The sequence below is a fragment of the Melanostigma gelatinosum genome (genome assembly GCF_949748355.1).
Source record: "Melanostigma gelatinosum genome assembly, chromosome: 17".
NCBI lineage: Eukaryota > Metazoa > Chordata > Actinopteri > Perciformes > Zoarcidae > Melanostigma > Melanostigma gelatinosum.
Genome location: NC_136650.1, coordinates 11,314,570 through 11,332,397, shown reverse-complemented (window position 1 = coordinate 11,332,397; position 17,828 = coordinate 11,314,570). Strand labels below are relative to the sequence as shown.

General features: G+C 41.8%; 1 protein-coding gene across 1 annotated transcript in view; it reads left to right on the top strand.

Moving 5' to 3' along the window:
- Positions 1-5,831: 5,831 nt before the first annotated feature.
- Positions 5,832-17,828, top strand: part of LOC306791142 (ras/Rap GTPase-activating protein SynGAP-like) — a gene marked incomplete at both ends in the record, with an annotated part of 29,517 nt that continues 17,520 nt past the window's right edge. Inside the window, 8 exons of the mRNA XM_079287768.1 lie at positions 5,832-5,931; positions 11,385-11,473; positions 11,751-11,872; positions 15,491-15,644; positions 16,034-16,132; positions 16,268-16,507; positions 16,601-16,936; positions 17,032-17,176. Coding sequence (XP_079143894.1) covers positions 5,832-5,931; positions 11,385-11,473; positions 11,751-11,872; positions 15,491-15,644; positions 16,034-16,132; positions 16,268-16,507; positions 16,601-16,936; positions 17,032-17,176 — 1,285 coding nt within the window. The remainder of the gene's footprint in view (positions 5,932-11,384; positions 11,474-11,750; positions 11,873-15,490; positions 15,645-16,033; positions 16,133-16,267; positions 16,508-16,600; positions 16,937-17,031; positions 17,177-17,828) is intronic.

Below are 17,828 nucleotides of genomic sequence, written 5' to 3'. Positions count from 1 at the left end.
TTTATGTAACACAGTCTTTATATATGCCCACGAAATGATCGATGACACATTCAGGATATAACAATTAGCAAAACACATTCATGTAACATGTTTACATTGCAGGTATCAAAATACAAAATGCTTTGAAGCATAACAATTGCTGGTGCCTCCACACTTTTGCACCTATATGGACAGTGTTTTTTGGACTGTTAGGCATTTTTTTCAGTTAATTAAAGGGATTAGAGAATATTAAAACACAAAAGAGTCACCCACAGACTGAAAAAATCCAACACCGAGCACCTTAAAGGACAGGTTCACATTTTTTCCAACTCTGTCACATGCCCATATGTACACTATAAGAGTTATTGGGTTTTGCTTCTATTCCTCCTCCACACATATGTAAACATCTGTGAAGCAACTCAACCCACAGTCTTCCTTGTGTGCAAAAACTCATTTTTAAATCCAGCCGAAGCTAAAAGGACAGACACGCCGCTGCTTACATGAGGATCAGTTTACTTGTCATCGGGAAAGACGGGCTTTTACCAGACAGGGGCAGTTGAAGAATAGATGCTATTGAGTTGACTTATGGGAAACTTATAACATCCACTGTTTTTGGACCTTGACGCACACTAGGGACTAACTGGTCTGTTACTCAAACTGGACTTGATCGAATGTCATGTCTCACTGTACCTGAAGCAACATCCCCCACCAACGCAGCATTTAGTTGAAAGGCAGGTTTGATATCAGTCTGAACGCCCACTAAAAGTCTGGGTATATCTCTGCCTCTGCTGCTTTGAATTTAATTATTCTTTATGAGTATATGGACCAGAGAAACGGTTCTGACGATCACTAATTCTCTCAATGTTACACACAGGCATGTGAGTATTGTATTACTATAGACTTGAAAACATCTGAATCTGTCTCTGTGGCTGATTTGAATGAACTTTAATGGCCCATGTGATACATCTATCCTTGGCAATAGTAATGAGTTAGGGGCATTATTCCTATGCTGAAATATTACATACATTTTTGGAACATACATCATGTAAGCAACTAGATGTTGATGGTATTAGGGCCACAATGGGCACAACATGTCTATTATCATGTGCTTTTTCGTATCAAATCCAAAAACTATTTCTAAACTCTGAGCCTTTGGGTCCTCTGGTTAACAGATACACCATGCAGCTTCACATACCACTGTCTTAATAAAACCTTTACATGAAATAATATTTGTACGTCTTGACGGTTCCTCAAGCTTTAAAAGCATCAAAAAAATAATTGTATGGAAATATTTCAGGTGTGCAAGCTTGAGCCTTATCAGCAGTGCAGCAACCCTACTATAAATAAGACTGTGTGAGACATTCAGCCCACGACACATATTCAAGAAGTAACTTGGATGACCTTTGTTGTACTCCCATCGTGATTTGCAGCGCAGTGGGCGGCCGGCCGTTATCATTTAGTTTTATTTTCGTGTGTAACAAACTCTGAGACGGAACAGCGCAGGGCGGACTCGAGCTGCATTTGGAGGCGTTGGTTTCTGTCTATCTCACGCGCTATCTCCGCCCTCAAGGGATCGACTTCAACGTTTACCGGCCACCTTTTCTTTTTTTTTTCACGCACTGCCGTTCAATCAAAATTAGGTGTGACGGACTGCAAGAGCGCAAAGGACAAACTGCGTGAATTTACCACCGGATTCCCCCCCCCCCCCCACACCCCCCTCCTCGTTATGAACGGCTGGATTTTGGGGACGTCGTTATGCCACGCAGGGTGAACTAGAGCCGCTTACCAAGATAAAAATCACCCGAGCTAAGAAGCGAGGAGCGCGTCAAAAAAAAAAATGTGCATGAATCAGATGCTGCAGCATATCATCGGGATACCGCCTGCAAAAAAAGCCTCTGGGATGTTTCTTTTTGTGCTTTTTGTGATTTAGTGCGCCCAATTTGCAGCAGGTCCGCGCGCTGCTCTTGAGTTGGCGTAGCCCACAGCGTCGCCTTGATAATTATCCTCATTTTGATATCGGTAATCGGGGGGATTCACGTGCAGTAGTTGTAACCATGCAGCACCCGTGTGTTGGTTCGTGAATCTCTGCGGTGTTTTTCAATGTAAATATAGCCTAAGTGACATGTGATGAACTAATTGGCTCCGTGGATCTTCAGAGCAAACGCGCTAATAGGACTTCTTATCGTTCCCTCATCATAAAGCGACGCAGGGGGGCTGTTTGAATTCACATGTGCCCAGAACAAACAACTAAGATGACAAAACCCGTGTTCAGAGGAGATTCTCTTCATTGCCGAGGAAACTGCATTGAGATCACATCTCAGTTCCTGGATTGCAATAGAGTTGGAGGACAGGGAGCAGAGGAAGAAGAGAGGGAGGAGAAGCAGAGGAGAGCTGCTGAGCTGCACAACAGAGCCACTGCTGACAGGCGAGCTTTGGCTTCCGTGATGGACTGAGCTAAAGGTGACGGGACCCCTGTGACAGCCAGCTTCACCTTTTTCCTCAACAGCATTCACCCTTCACAAAGGCATGTATGGACACACTGCAGCATATAGGTGAGAACAGGAGGAGCTGCCCACATTGAACACATGCAATTGGCCTGATGATTGAAACACGACTGTCTCTCAAAGTGGACAACACTGGCCTTTTATTTGGAAACGGTCTCTCAGGTTTGCACAAACTGATTCTACCTTTGTCCCGAGAAGTAAGTAAACCTGGAACCTCAGCCCCTTCCCAAGTGCCCTGGAAACCCACCGGATTCCGTCTGCAACCACAGATGTAACTAAGCTGTCAAGATTTCGTCACCAGGAAGTCCTGTGATTTTGGGTAAGTGTTGTATGCATGCGTGGGCGGAAGGTAAAGCGATATCTACCCCGTCTCACAGTGAAGTGTTCACCAAATGTTGGTGGCAGCTGGCCTCTGGAGAGGCTCCCTAATCGTGCTGTTGAAGCTGGTCGTCCACCTTACAGCCTGCATATTATTCTGCAACACAGGCAGGAGGGTCTGTACCAGCTGTTCGTACTCACCAGAGTTGCTCAGGTGTGGGTGTGGGTGTGGGTGTGTGGGGGGGGGGGGGGGGCAGGGTCTTGCTGAACCTGTTGTTAAGGTGATGCATTGTAGGCCAGATGACCTCCGGCGACACAGTGAGTAAATTCAGCCAAAGTTGGAGATGAGTACAAAGGTAGAACATTTAAGATGTGCCTAATAATTGTATCCGAACACCGGGTCCTTGTGAAAGTTGTCTTAAATTTTTTAGGAACCATTTTACCAGTTTATGTTGGAGACGTTCTCCTACAAAGGTGTAGGTTGTTAAGGGAATTTGGCACTGAAGCAAAATGAGCCACTGTTGTGATTTGTTCGCTGTACAGCAAGGCTCCCCTCCTCGAGCATCGCCCAGATGAGTGTTTGACAAGACAATTGATGGAGGGTTTCCACATATAAAGTTAGGATTATATGCACCATGTCCTTTGCAGGATATGAGGCCTTAAGTATCACAGGCTAAATTTAAATAGTACATAACATGCATTTTGTGCAACTAAATATGTTTTAGTCAATTCATGTTTATGAATGCAGTTTTCTGGCATATGAAGCCACACAAGTTTCATGAATTTGCATTTAAAAGTTGCATTTCTAACTGCATGTTTTAATGCAGCATCTGAAAATTGTCTTAAAGCTGCTTTCATTAAGTGTCAGCGCCGCAAGATGCATTTACATAATATTGGATATCGCATTACCTATAATATCGTGGCACAAAATGCAACATCTTTCATTTTACTTAAAGTGGACATGAAGCAGTCAACCAAGTTAAGCTGATTTAGTAAATGGAGTTATAATAATTATACAACACACGTGACTAATGTAAGCATTTTAAAAGAAAAATGAAGCTCCGTGGCTTTAGTGGCAAGAGCGCCGCCATGTTGCAGTTTTCCTGTTACGACACAAGCTTGGTTGGCTTGGCCGAGTTCAACAAATACAACGGTAGAGACGGTGAAAGACGGAGACTGAGGAGCTTCAGGACTGAAGAAGACAAAGGGGAGGCTGCTATTGTAAGGCTCCTGGATGTAAAAAATAGGTTTCCAAGGTTAAAACCAACTGCAAAAGAGTCCAACAGAACTGCTGTTGGACGTCTGTTCTTCTGAACATTTCTTAAATTAATTTAAAAAAATGCCATTACGAACTAATGTAACGCACAAAACGTTATTCAACCAGAAGTGTTGCCCATCTGTCTACCGCTGGAGGCGAACCAACCCTGTTACGAATGCAGCGATGTCACTCCAACATGGCGCTCGCTAGCGTGGTAGCAATTACGAAAATAAACATCTTATGAATCAGATTTTCAACATGGTGTTTTTCCTAATATATGTGGGCACTACCAGTGCCAAAACATGCATGTTTAAGTAGGAACAAAGTTGAAATGACCTAATAGGATTTGGCAGGGTTATTTTACCTTTCTCTAATGAGTGTTCTCTTTGTCAAAAGGAGTCTCACTTTCACTGGACACTGCACTGAGGTTTCTGTGTGTGTTGCGGATGAATAGATGAAAAGGTAAGATACACTTTTTGTGATTTTATTGATTCATTTTTTCCTCCACCGCAGTGGGCAAAAACAGTTCTATTTGATGTTTGGACACTGTAATGTATCACAAGTATGATTGGAGGGCACTATCTTCACAGTCCATCATATTGCATGGTGGGCTCTTACATATATAGCTTAAAAAAAACAATGCAGTGGAGAGAGAAGAGCTTCAGTTAATGAAATGTCTGAGGCTGCACACTTGATAGAACGAGATACGTCCGGCTCACTCTGACTCATTCCCCTCGCAGGATTTCCTCGTCCTCCTCCGTATGAGGTGCCTTTAAGATAATGACCTATCTCATACATCTCTTTGTGGAATTACTTTATTACTTTAGCTGAAATAGAGAGGCGAGAGTCGTGGACATCTATTAATCTTTCTCTGGTCCTCGTGAACTGTTGAGGATCTGGACTCCTTGCCTCTCTGCCACAGTTGTCAGCCGGCAAAGATCGGAATCTACTCCAACACCACGTTTCCGTCATAATTCTGCTGCTCTTCAGCCATCTTCAATGCAACGCATGGAGGGGGCTCTCTCTCGCTGCCAAGGACAGAAAGGCTTTGTCAGTCTGTTTGTCAGAATGTTCTCTAAAAAAAAGTAGGTACTCCTGTCAGCGAGCTCCTGTCCGGCAATCTCCTCAAATTGTTTTCGTTTGCCTCAGGCCATTCATTTCTTTGTCGTCCTCCATTTTTTTTTGAGCAACCCAACAGAGAAAACACAAGATATTTTACCACTCTGGTAATTCTTCTCCACCCCGAGCCTCCCTCAGCACAGTCAATGACACATTATGCTCTTGTCTTCTCTTGCAGAACTGCCTAACAAACCTCTCCTCCTATTCACCTCCTCTTAATGTCTTCCTACGTTGCCACTAGTTGGGCACCCAAAAGGCCCAGTTGACAAACGGAAGAAAACAATATGTAACGGTAGTTTTTTATTTTAATTCCAGAGAACAAGGCACATTAAACACTGATGTGTCGGTAGGAGTGCTTATCAATTAATCATAGAAACAGCTTGTGGTTAGGCGGCATCATGACATTTAGTCTACATTGCTATAAAGGGCAGCTGTGATAAGTTGAACCTTGCTTGTAATAAACGCGAGTTTTATAATGTACATTTGAACTAAAATGATTTTGTTTTCATCATATTTGTCTATATTAGTGTTACTTTCCTTTTTATTGTTTTTTATTTCCATGCACAATAACGTTCATTTTCCTGCCATTGTTGTGACGGCCTATGAATCTTAAAAACTAAAGAAACAACTTGTGTCTGTGCGACTATAGCTGCATGGACACATCTTCAAAGACGTGGCTGCCGCATCAGAGTCAGTTTGGGTTGGTTGGTCAAGCGGAGGTTTGCGGTGGCGGACCTGGAGTTTTAACCCCAAGTGAGTCCGTTTCAGAAGTCTCCTCTTCCCTTCTGTCAACTGTACCTCACTTTTACAGCCTCTTGTCTGTCGTGGTCCAATGAGATTTTTTTCCTGTTATATATGTTTTTATATGTTCCCCTTCAACACGCCGTTGTCTCTTGACATCCATCGACACCACTGTTGCCAAAGGTAAATAAATGGAAGGTTAAACATACACTCCAGCCTCAGCTGCGACACTCTGCTCCTTTTCCTCTGCCATTGCTTCTCAGTCCTTTTTCAGCCCTATAAAGCTTTACAAAAGTATCAATATATTGAGGATTTTATTTTTTTTACTGCTCAATCCTCTGAGCCCTGCTTTGTCACACTCCCAGAGTTTTATTTTGACATTCTCTAGGTTTGATCGCGCCATTTGCCTTTCACTCTGGCTTTGATACACTCCAGTCTTCCTCCTCTCTGCGCTCTCTTTACTTCCCCAGATGAAAGCAGCCATTTCTGCTGCCTCCAGGGACAGGAAGAGAAATCATTTGTCTGTTAGTTAGCGCTGCGTGTAAAGCTGCTGTTTCATTTCAAACATCAAGACCTGCGCAGTGATGTTCTGAAGTCTTGGAGAGAAACAAACAAGAGGCCGTTAATTTTGTAGGGCGGGACTCTGAGTTGAGAATCACCTTGTTTTAATTGTGATGAGAAGATACAGAAGCGTCTCAGAGCAGTCTGAGTTAAGAGCCTCAAATTTATGCTTGAGCTCTACTTTCATTTTCACAATTTTCAGCTGTCTAATGCTGGCTCTGCTAATTTACAAGCACAGCACTAATGTCTCTAAATACAGTCGTGGAATTGAAGGTAGTTTGATGGAGAGCTGTGCACAAGCTGCGAACATGTTCCTATGGTAACTAGGCCACACTTGGCTCGCTCTCACACACAGGCAGAGGGACAGCAATGCTGAAAACACGTGATGGAGAGCAACTTCATATTATTTCAGGTTCCTGTTCTTATGCCTTCCTGCGCTTGAAGGGTATTTACATTTCAACATGTCTGCCTCTCAGCCTTGAAACATTGTGGTTACATTGCAGGACGTTGGAAGTCACTTTCTTTCTGCTCCTACAAAAATATCAAGCCGGTCTAAGGTTCTTCCCCGTGGCTCCCTCACGCCCACACACAGCCCCTGCTTCCTCGACCCCTCCACCCACCTCTGCTTTGAAATCCTGCAGCTCTACCTCTTCTGTGCATTTTACATTTACTTGATTACAGCGCTGTTTCTAAACATAGCTCCGGAGTGGTTCTGAACACCGGCAGGAGTGTCACCTGTACCTTTTTGTTTTGCTCAACTGTTCTTAGCATAAACATAAATAGATACATAGCCTACACTAGTAACTTTGAACTTAAAAAGGCTGAACTGCTGTGATATATGGATGCCACTTATTTGTCCAAATGTGGTAAACTTGCATTCATTTGACATTTTAACAATTTCCCCCAACAACTGTTTTATGATGGGCGGATCACGAAGGCATTAAAACAAGATTTAGTCAGGATACCTTGGCATATGGACTTGTGTTTTGAACATATTGGAGCTGTACGAAAAATAATAAATTCAGAGCCGTAATTAACATGTTGTTGGTGACATGAACAGTATTTACTCGTCGGAATATGCCAATTAAGGAGGCTTCCATATGACATGAATGTGATATCTGCCCCAGCAGGCCCGCCTGTGAGTCACCAGAGGCTCCTCGTTGTCAGATGCTCCAGACCAGACATAACAAGATTGTGTGAGAGTGATCTGTAACTGGAAACACTGTCACTCCAAGACAAAGTGGACTGCTGCACCATCAGCACTGGATAGTCTCTAAAATTAAGCTCGCTCACTTTTCCCGGAGGGCTCTGCTTCCACCCTCGATGCAGGGAACAGGGAAACTAAACACCTGTCTGAGAGCACGCCGCCTCATTTGGTAGCATAAACAACGCAGATTCTCATTACGAGGGAAAATGCTGCTGATCATTTATCTCTCAGGATGAATGTGTTTTGGGATGCAGAGTGGCCTCAGTAAAAGCATCCATATCAACATCATTTACGTCCAAAACAAAAGGTTAGTGATTTTACTCATGACGTGACTTGATTTTAGGTGTTTAAATACATATCAGTATTTCTATCCAGCTCCAGTTAAAAAAACACTTCTCCGTATGAAACAACTTCCCACCTTGACATCTACGGTACAAACCGTCACATCACAGACAAAAAGTGTCTTTAAGAGTTATATCTTGTTTGTTGGTTTACCAACATCTTTCTGGAACTCTTTCACCACCACGCAAACTTAATAACATTTTTCCCCAGTTGCTAGCAGCTGCTCCATTTCCTTTGTTCATTGCATTGTGGGAATAGTTTCCATCAACAGCAGACCCAAAAATCGACTGTATTTAGTCAGCACTTTGTCCAGTGTCCAGACTGTCCTTCATTTTGTCACTTTTCTCGTGTGAACGAGCTCTATACTAAAAAGCTGCATAGAACTAGTATGGATTTGGGGTACGCAGGTTGTCATTGTTAGCATTCTGGGATTAGCATTCAGCCCAAACCAGGCTAACAGAGCTGCTACCATGACTGTGGACTTTGGTTGTCCACTAATGGGGCTATGGAGCAGGGTGTTTTGTGTTGTCTTCTTATGTAACTGGTAACGTGATGCCAGGGAGGGTTATAGTTGCAGCCCGCTTGGACTAAATTAATATCACTGATAGCAGAAAACACTGAATTGTTCTATGAAATTGCCAAAGAAAATTGTTGATTGGTGTCGTCATAGCTTTTTGCCATCTGGCCAATAAGGTCAGTATTGGTGTTGATCTCGATCTGGCGGAGGTCATTAAGTCGATCCTTTGGTAAATGTGTGGCTCCTGTGAGATTTCATGGTTATTAAAATATAATTTAGCAGTTTGTCCTGGGTAGGGCAGCTTGTGAGAAAGGTCATGATTTTATTCAAATGATCAAAAATAATCAAATTTCCAAATGTAACGTAATATATATTTTAGAGAGATATAGATATATATACTAAAGGTTGGATATGTTTCTCCAACACCCACTCACAGTCTTCGTCTCTGTTTTCTTTCTCCCTCTGTATCACAGTTAGCTAGAGGCTGTTGCCACCCACACACTCCGTCCTGACAGCAATCTGCATTCAGAATAGCCCATGTGAGCACATCCATGTGCTATAATATGTCACGTTTACTTAAACCACCACATGTAGCAGGTGGCAGTGTTGTTAGAAATCGGAAATATGCTAAATATTCCTCGGCACGGGTCCTTCAGTAAGAAGCGTCAGGATTCAGCCCCACAAAAGGAACTGACATTTCTCTCAGCAGAGGGACAATAGGTCTGATCAGTTCACGCACTTCAGTGTTGTGCAGCATGCTACTTTGTGTCTTTCATCATCTTTATTGTGCAGTTTTGTGCCAATATCTTCCACAGTTCAAGTATAAGCCCTTGGAGTTATTTCCATGGATACCAAACAATTAGCTTGGACTCAGAATAGAACCTGGAGAGCCGCCTATTTAGAGGCTTCGGCAGCGAGGAAATCATAGGATGACAGAGTATCTTGTTCCTCTGTTGCAAAGGGAAGAAACAGCTCCTTTGGGTAATGGGGAATTAGAAAAAAGATCTATATATGTGTATATATATATATATATTGCTCCAACGGATCAATCACCAGATAAAAATAGCAGAGCAGAATAACTGTCAACATGAAACAAAATCACGGTTTTAGCTTTAAGACCCACTTGTGGATGAATCTAACATTTTATGCCACACTTCCAAAGGATCGAATATATGATGAGTGGTCTTGATTACACACCCAGCTTATAAAATGCATTTAATCCTAACGATGTATGAATATATAATATGACGTGGCTTTGTTGTACAACCAGGGCAAAAAAGCCCCCCCGAAATCCCCTTTGGCTACATGTAAGAGTGACATTTTATCTTTAGACATACTTCATCCCCCCCCTTGTATTGCTGTCATAACAAACCCTTAAAGATACAATATATAGGATTGAGAGCATTACCATATAGCAGCAAACGGCTATTATCTACGTGAGGATATAATGGAGCAATGTCGACATGAGCAGAGAATAAAGTCGCTCTCCCTCTGTGTGTGTTGCTACCCGAGCATCTCCTCGCTTTGTTGACCTAGCCGGGCCGGCCGAGTGTGCCTTTATTGCATCTTTGTGCACTATTTTTCAATGCCAGCGATATTGGAAGAAGACATCCCCCTTTTTTATTTTGCCTTCCAAACAGTGATTGGTTGATTGTTTTATCCAACACCCATCACTGGGTATAGAACCTATTTTAATTATATATGGGTGGCTAATCAGAGGTCCAGAACCAGGCTAGGAAATGGTAAAATGTTCAAGAGAAAGAAGAATTTTACACAAAATGTCCCATAAAAATAGAAAGCTCAGTTTCATCTGTTCATATGGAGAGAAGAGGATTTTGGAGTCCTAAGGATGCTTCTGTGCAGTGGCCTCATCTTTCTTAACCAACACACTGCAATAGAGAAAGCATCGGATCTTATTCCCTACAGTCAGCTGTCTATACTTTTATAGATCCATCATCATGTTCGAGTTTGCGCAAGTCCGAAGTCAGACGAAGACTATAAAGTTCAAGATGACTCATTGTTAATTTTTCCCACTAGGGGTCCAATGTTGTTCTCACATCACGTTCGTGTTTTTGCACTGGCTTTGGATACAGGAAGCTTTCCAATGGAGGAGTGATGAAAAGCCTCTATAACTGTCACGGTGTTGTTCTTTGTGTTTCTTCTGGAGGCTGTAGCTGTCTGTCCTTGTTGGTGAGCTTCATTCACACCTCCTATCCTGCATTTTTGGTGTGTTGATAGCTTATTTGTGAGTTTGGCAGTTTTGCTGTTTCTCTTTCTGTATGTGACCAAAGAAGCTGCAAGGTAAAGACACACGCTATGAATAAGATAGTGTAATAACTTTTCAACGTGTAATAAAATGTCCCTTTTTAAATGATTGGAAATTGAGTTAAGTGGGTTACGACCTCTTAAAAGTGTTAATGTAACTGTACCATCAATAAATATCGATAGTTTACGGGGAAAAGAATATAACAATTCAAGTTAGTATAAATTTCCAGCAAAAATTGATGGAAATTGACTCAGCAACAGCCCTACAGCAACATGATGCATTTAGATGGCCTCAACTCGGCAGTCAGTAGTCTGACTCACAGACGGGGTTTGCACAGTTCATCATCAAAATCCTAATATCCTAATCCTCTTTAATGTCGCGTAATGCATTTTGATGTTCTGCCTGATGTTCAGTCCCAGTAGCAAAACAAAAAAAAACATTTCATATTCATTAGAATAATAGCCCACGTTTAGGAACTTGTGCTTTTATGTTGAACACCTGCATTTGTTGAATAAGTATAAATATTTCACGTCTATGTTCTGATTTATTTATCTCTTTTTTTTCTCTCAAAGACCAATCCCGCAGGGCAAGTTTTGCCTCTGTAAGACAGTCAAGCATGGAGACCCCTCCCAATGCCACCCCACAGCCCTTCAGACAGCCGGTGAGTACAGCAATCACACTCTCCTGATGCTATAGAAGCTTTCTGCTCACATGGGAAACACGTACACGCAAGCTTTTTTTGGGCGCAGTCTGTTTTTGTAAATTCCCTCTGGGGAAGTAAAGCGAATGGGATGCTTGAGGGGAGAGTCTACACTTTTATAGGTGCTTTCCATACATTACGTTTCTAGCTAATCCTGCTATTACACTTTGGATATTTTTTTATTGGGTCAGTGTTTTTACACTATATTATTTTCTATTTTACCCTATTGAAACTTCAGAGTTTTCTCAATCGAAAGCTGAAGGGCTCCATCAAGAGGGCCAAAAGTCAGCCCAAACTGGACCGGACCAGCAGCTTCAGACAAATGATTTTGCCCCGCTTTCGAAGTGCTGACCAAGAGAGGCAAGTTACCTTTACTGTATGGAGCATGGTACCATTCAAGGTAAAACCAACTGTTGTCTAATTCAGTGTCACATGGGGGTCGTAGCATGCGAAAGTCAGGATGATACAGTGGCCAGGTCTCCCAGTTTATCACAGGTCTGATAAGTCATTTACTCTTCACAATTAATTTGACATAGATGTGCTGTCATGTTAGCAAGTGTTGCCTTGTTATTGCAAATTAATTATCCTCTCCACCAAAACGTCATGTCATTAGCAAGAGCTGTTAAAATATGTCGATTTCTGATAAAGCAATAATCTATAACCAGCAGACTTCATGCACGACTGTTACATGTATGTTACCTTCTGTGTTGAGTCAGGATCATGCCACAACGACGTGATCGTGCAAAAAAAGAAAGATAAAAAGTGATTGCAGCATGGATACTGTGTTCCTCGGGATCATATTCTTGCACTGTGGGAGGAAGCTGGAGCACCCGGTGAAAACCCGCACAAAGCCAAGGAGCGTACTGTAACTCCATGCAGAGAGAACCGCAGACATTTTCCTATTTTTGCCTTCATGTGATAGTTGATAGTGTAGAGCCTCACATGGAACATGAGGAGAAAAAGAAGGGTGTGACACAGAGGAATACTGTGGCTGTATGTGTTTTAACCACGAGGATGTCCCTTTTTTACTGTGAGCCACAATTCTGCCCCACAACCGTCACAAAGACGATATACACAGTATGTATAACTTAAAGAAGTGTTTTTATGCACTGAGATCAATAGTTGCTTTAAGCTTTGGGGGCTACTTAACAATCAAAGCTTTTCTTTCTTGGATGTTTGACGTGCCGCTTTGTGTATTGAGTGTTACTTTAGTGGGTTAGGTGTGACTCCCTACTAGAATTGCTTCTAAATGGAAACCTCTCACTTTAGCTGATTGTGTGATATTATCATAGTGCTGTACTATAGTGCGTGTAATTAATTACAGTGCACTGCATTGAAGTAGAATGTGGCCATTGTTACGAAAGGAACTGTTTATGAAAATTATGTTCGCATCATATGTTTTTTACCATGCTGCCCGGCACTCATAACTTGAAGTGTGGCTTCTTATGAACCACTCGAACAAAAGCAAAACCCTGCAGAATGAAGGACATTGCATGTAGTTATACATTGACAGATTGTCTGAGCTTTTTCTAGAGCTGTCGGCTACCCTGGGTAGGTTGGAGGGTTACATCTGTCATCATGAAGCCTATCGGCTTTTAGTATATATCGATATACAAACCTTGTCTTAATTAAATGTATTTGCGCTTTATGCAGGTGTTACTCTTTTCATCAGTGCATAAAAGGGAAAAAACATAAAAACTGTTATTTGAAAAATATCTTATTCTCAAGATCTGTTGGACATTCAAGTAACATTGTTAGAAGTACATCAGGCCTGCATTAATCAGTTTGACTTCTGTTTTCCAATCATCGGGATGCAGTAGCTTGTAACTCCGGAGGCTGACGTGACAGCTCTGTCTTGACCTCTGACTTGAGGTCACATCCCGGAGGGTTCGGGCCTGCACTGTGACCAAAGATTTTATGCAGTACACACAATCCAGTCACGACGCACATATGGGAAATGTAAAGATGGCGAGCGGGAGAGGCAGAAAGTCAAAATGTAATGCTGACAGTGCACTTTCCTCCTGCCACAGGAGATGCATAATTGGCATTTTCAGGGCAGGTCTGGATGTCCATACTCAGAGATGTGAAATGTCTTGTTTAGCACAGGATGTAAAAATATCTTTTCGTAAAATGCAAGGTGAGTTTCCAATGCAGAAGCCCAGTTCAAATGATAAAATGAATCTCCCTATTATAAATGTATTCTGTGGAGGCAGCACTTAAGAAGGTGGTGGGGATAAAGGCACTTTCTCCCTCGAACCACGGCCGTTAACCAGCTCCGACCACTGCCTCAGACGGCTGCCTTCACAGCCCGGTTTCACTTCTGCCCACACTCTTAATCCACTCACGGTGTGAAGTAGACTTTGCTATATATTCTCGGCGTCCAACTTCACACACTAGCTTTCCAACGCAGCTGCTCTACCTCTGCTGCCAAGTTGGTTTAAGAAAGCCTTTCTCATATACTGCATTCTGCGATGGCACTGCTCCTCCAACGAGACGATTCACTGCACCTCTGACTAACATTAAATCTGGGCTTAAATTAGTGCTCCTCATTTGCTGCATAATTATCAGGTGTTTCTTCGAAGCCTCTGCTTTTTCTTTTCCTTCCGTTTCGCTCCATGTTCGAAGCCAGTGTTAATAATGCAGCATACTAGCTGCAGCTTCTCAGTACAGATACACTCCACATTGGAGTACGGGGAGAAACTGCTAAGACTGGCTCTGTCCAGTGAAAAGGGAGATACACTTCTTCACTTTTTTGCTAAAATGAGAATATTGATAACGCTCTCATGAATGTATGAAAAAACAATCAGCTTAGCTTAGCTTAGCATAAAGACTGGAAACACGGTAAACATAAACCGCTAACCTGGTTTTGTTCAAAGGGAATAAAATCTGCCTACCAACATCTCTTAAGTTTAAAAACTAGTAAAACAACAGCTTGTTTTTACACACAGGTTTTTGTATGTTAACATTAGGTGTTGGTGGGCATTTTTTGTTACCATAGTTTCCCTGTTTCCAGTCTTTATGCTAAGCTATGCTAAATGGCGGCGAATATGAGAGTGGTATCGATCTTCTCGTCCAACTCTCTTTGAAAATCAACCCTAAAAAAAAATCATCCTAAAATGTTGCGCTATTGCTTTAACTTTCCCAAGCTCTCCAGCGTTTCAGTGTAGATAAACTCCACGTTTTCAGCTCATTCTCATTTAAAGCTAGTTTCAGAAAGTGTTCAAGGAATCATTTTTGGACAAACCAGGTTAGCTGCCCCTGTTCCCAGCCTTTATGCTAAGCTAAGCCAATCACCTGCCGGCTCTAGCTTCACAGCTGCCACTAGCAAAATCATCTTTTCATTTTACGCTCAGAATAAAGTGCTTTCCTCACTACATTTTTTTATTTCTTTTTTTGAATTGGCCCCACTGACATTGCTTCGCCTGAGAGACAGTTTACTCACCTTTTTGCTTCCACTACCGCTTTTCTTTTTCCTGATAGAGCTGCCCTCTTCTAAAGGTTACCCAGCGATCAGGTCTAATCAACTGCACCTTTTTATAACTGCCTTACAGTATTTCTGCAGACTTAGCCCCACGGAACAGCTTCCATTCATTTCCATTTACACAGTAGTCAATACCAACATGACTTTTAGCATTTTTTAATTCTCGTGCTGTTGTAGAAAATTAAAGATTTGTATTTCCAGACGACACCACAAACTGAGATGCTGTGCGCCAATTTCCCAAACATGCAGTATGAGTCACTTGAGTTGAGTCAATAGAAAACAAACGCCAGAACTGAAAACCTGGTCGTCTTAGCTTTTCCATAAACTCATTTTAAAAGGATCAAAACTCAAAAATGATATTGAAATTGCAGGAAGGACGACCTCTGAGCTGCAGTGACTCATTTTTGTTGTATAAAACCCTTTCTGGATTGTTAATCTAAAGACCATAACACATGATATGATGATATAGAATCAAATCAGAATTCTTCTCTCACCAGGACACGCTTGATGCAGAGCTTCAAAGAATCCCACTCCCACGAATCCCTACTTTCTCCTAGCAGTGCTGCGGAGGCTTTGGACCTAGTTTTGGATGAAGATGCCATAATCAAACCTGTCCACTCGAGCATTTTAGGACAAGAGTACTGCTTTGAGGTGTGTTGTATAACCATTTCCTTCTTCCTGGCTTTACCTGCTTTCTAATGGACTTGTTTTTTAAAACTAATTGTAGACTTATTTAATAACCAACCAACCAACTGAGTTGAAAAATGTTCTTAGCATGTAAAGATGTCAAATCGGGTTAAACTATAAAGCCACTTCTCAGCTCTCTACGAAATTTGACAAATAGTGTTTTATTGACTGTAAATGAATAATTCTAGAGTTATGGACAATTTAAAGACGTTAGCTACGTTAGCTTTAAACCAACTAATTAATGGGGGGAAAACAATCATCAGATTCATCGATAGGGAAAGTTATTATCCATTGAAGCCATAATGAGATATTTTACAATCATGAATATAATAAGACGTTATTTTTGTCTGAAGGTGACCACCAATTCAGGGACAAAATGTTTTGCCTGCCGTTCTGCTTCTGAAAGAGACAAGTGGATTGAAAATCTGCAACGAGCTGTCAAACCTAACAAGGTAGATACAATAGATTTGTGTCATTTTATATTGCCTTGAAATGTCAAAATGACCAGATCCAAAGTGTAATATTAAGGACAGATGTTAATAAGGACTGTTGTAATGCAGTAACAGAACTCCTCGTTTCCCTCCCAGGACAACAGCAGACGGGTTGAGAATGTGCTCAAGTTGTGGATCATTGAAGCTCGAGACCTTCCGGCTAAGAAACGCTACTATTGTGAACTGTGTCTGGATGACATGCTGTACGCACGCACCACCAGCAAACCCCGGACCGACACCGTGTTCTGGGGCGAGCATTTTGAATTCAACAATTTGCCTACCATTCGTAGCCTTCGATTGCACCTCTACAAGGAAACTGACAAAAAAAGACGGAAGGTAATGTCTTCTGTATTGATTTAACAGAGTCAAAAAAACATTTGATTGTGCTCCAAATATCTAGAATAAATGTTGTTTTTCTTGGTAATCTAGGAGAAAAGCACATATCTTGGCCTTGTCAGCATCCCCATCTCCAGCATCACGGGCCGGCAGTTTGTGGAGCAGTGGTACCCGGTGATACAGTCCAGTGTCTTGAACAAAAGCGGTGGTGTTGGAAGTACCAAAGTGATCAACGCCTCACTGCGTGTCAAGTCTCGTTACCAGACTATGAACATCCTTCCTATGGAGCTGTACAAGGAGTTTGCGGAGTACATTACCAACAACTACAGAACACTGTGCGCAGTTCTGGAGCCGCTGTTGAGCGTGAAAAGCAAGGAGGAGGTGGCGTTCGCTCTGGTGCACATCCTGCAAAGCACAGGGAAGACAAAGGTATACAAGGGGTCAAATGTAACCTGAATCCATGTGCAGCTTGTTCTTTTGCATAAACCGTTGCTGTTATCTGTATGATCTGTCGGTCTTCTCAGGAGTTCCTGTCGGACATGGCGATGTGTGAGGTGGATCGGTTCATGGACCGTGAGCACTTGATCTTTCGTGAGAACACGCTTGCTACGAAGGCTGTGGAAGAGTACCTCAAACTGATAGGTCACAGATACCTCAAGGATGCTATAGGTGAGGCTGCTGTCGATTAACCCAACTCCATATCACTGTGTATGTAATCGGATGAAAGGAGTATTTTAAGCTCAAAGTGTGCCAGACAACACTTAATTCCATCATAAACATCTGTCATTTAGCAGAAAATGACCATGACATTGTTTAATGTTGCGCTCGTTTGATCTACATTCGTGATTCATTTGTGACATTTTCCAAATTGCTGTTATGTTTTGTCGTCTTATGAAGTCCCGTCTAAATGTCACATCAACAAATAGGAATTGTGCTTCAATAACATTTTAGTGGCACAACATAATTGCTAATTTCTTCTTTTATTCTCTCATACAATGAAAGAAAAGTAGTAAGAATAGTTGGATTCACTGTTAAAGGTTTTTCTTGAATGCAGTATACTGTACATAATACAAAGGAAGAGATGTACCAGTCATTTTTCATGTTTCATCCCAATTATTACAAATGTATATTTTATCTTTCTAAGTTCAAATATTAATTTCCTCCACACAGCCTTGTTTAACACATTGGTAATTCACATATGAACTCATCTTCTCATATACTCTCATCATCATCTTTATTCTCTTTGAGAGGTACAGCATTCATCCATCTGTCACAGTAGTTTATGGCAGAAATGTTCCGGTGCAAAATGTTTGCCTTCTGG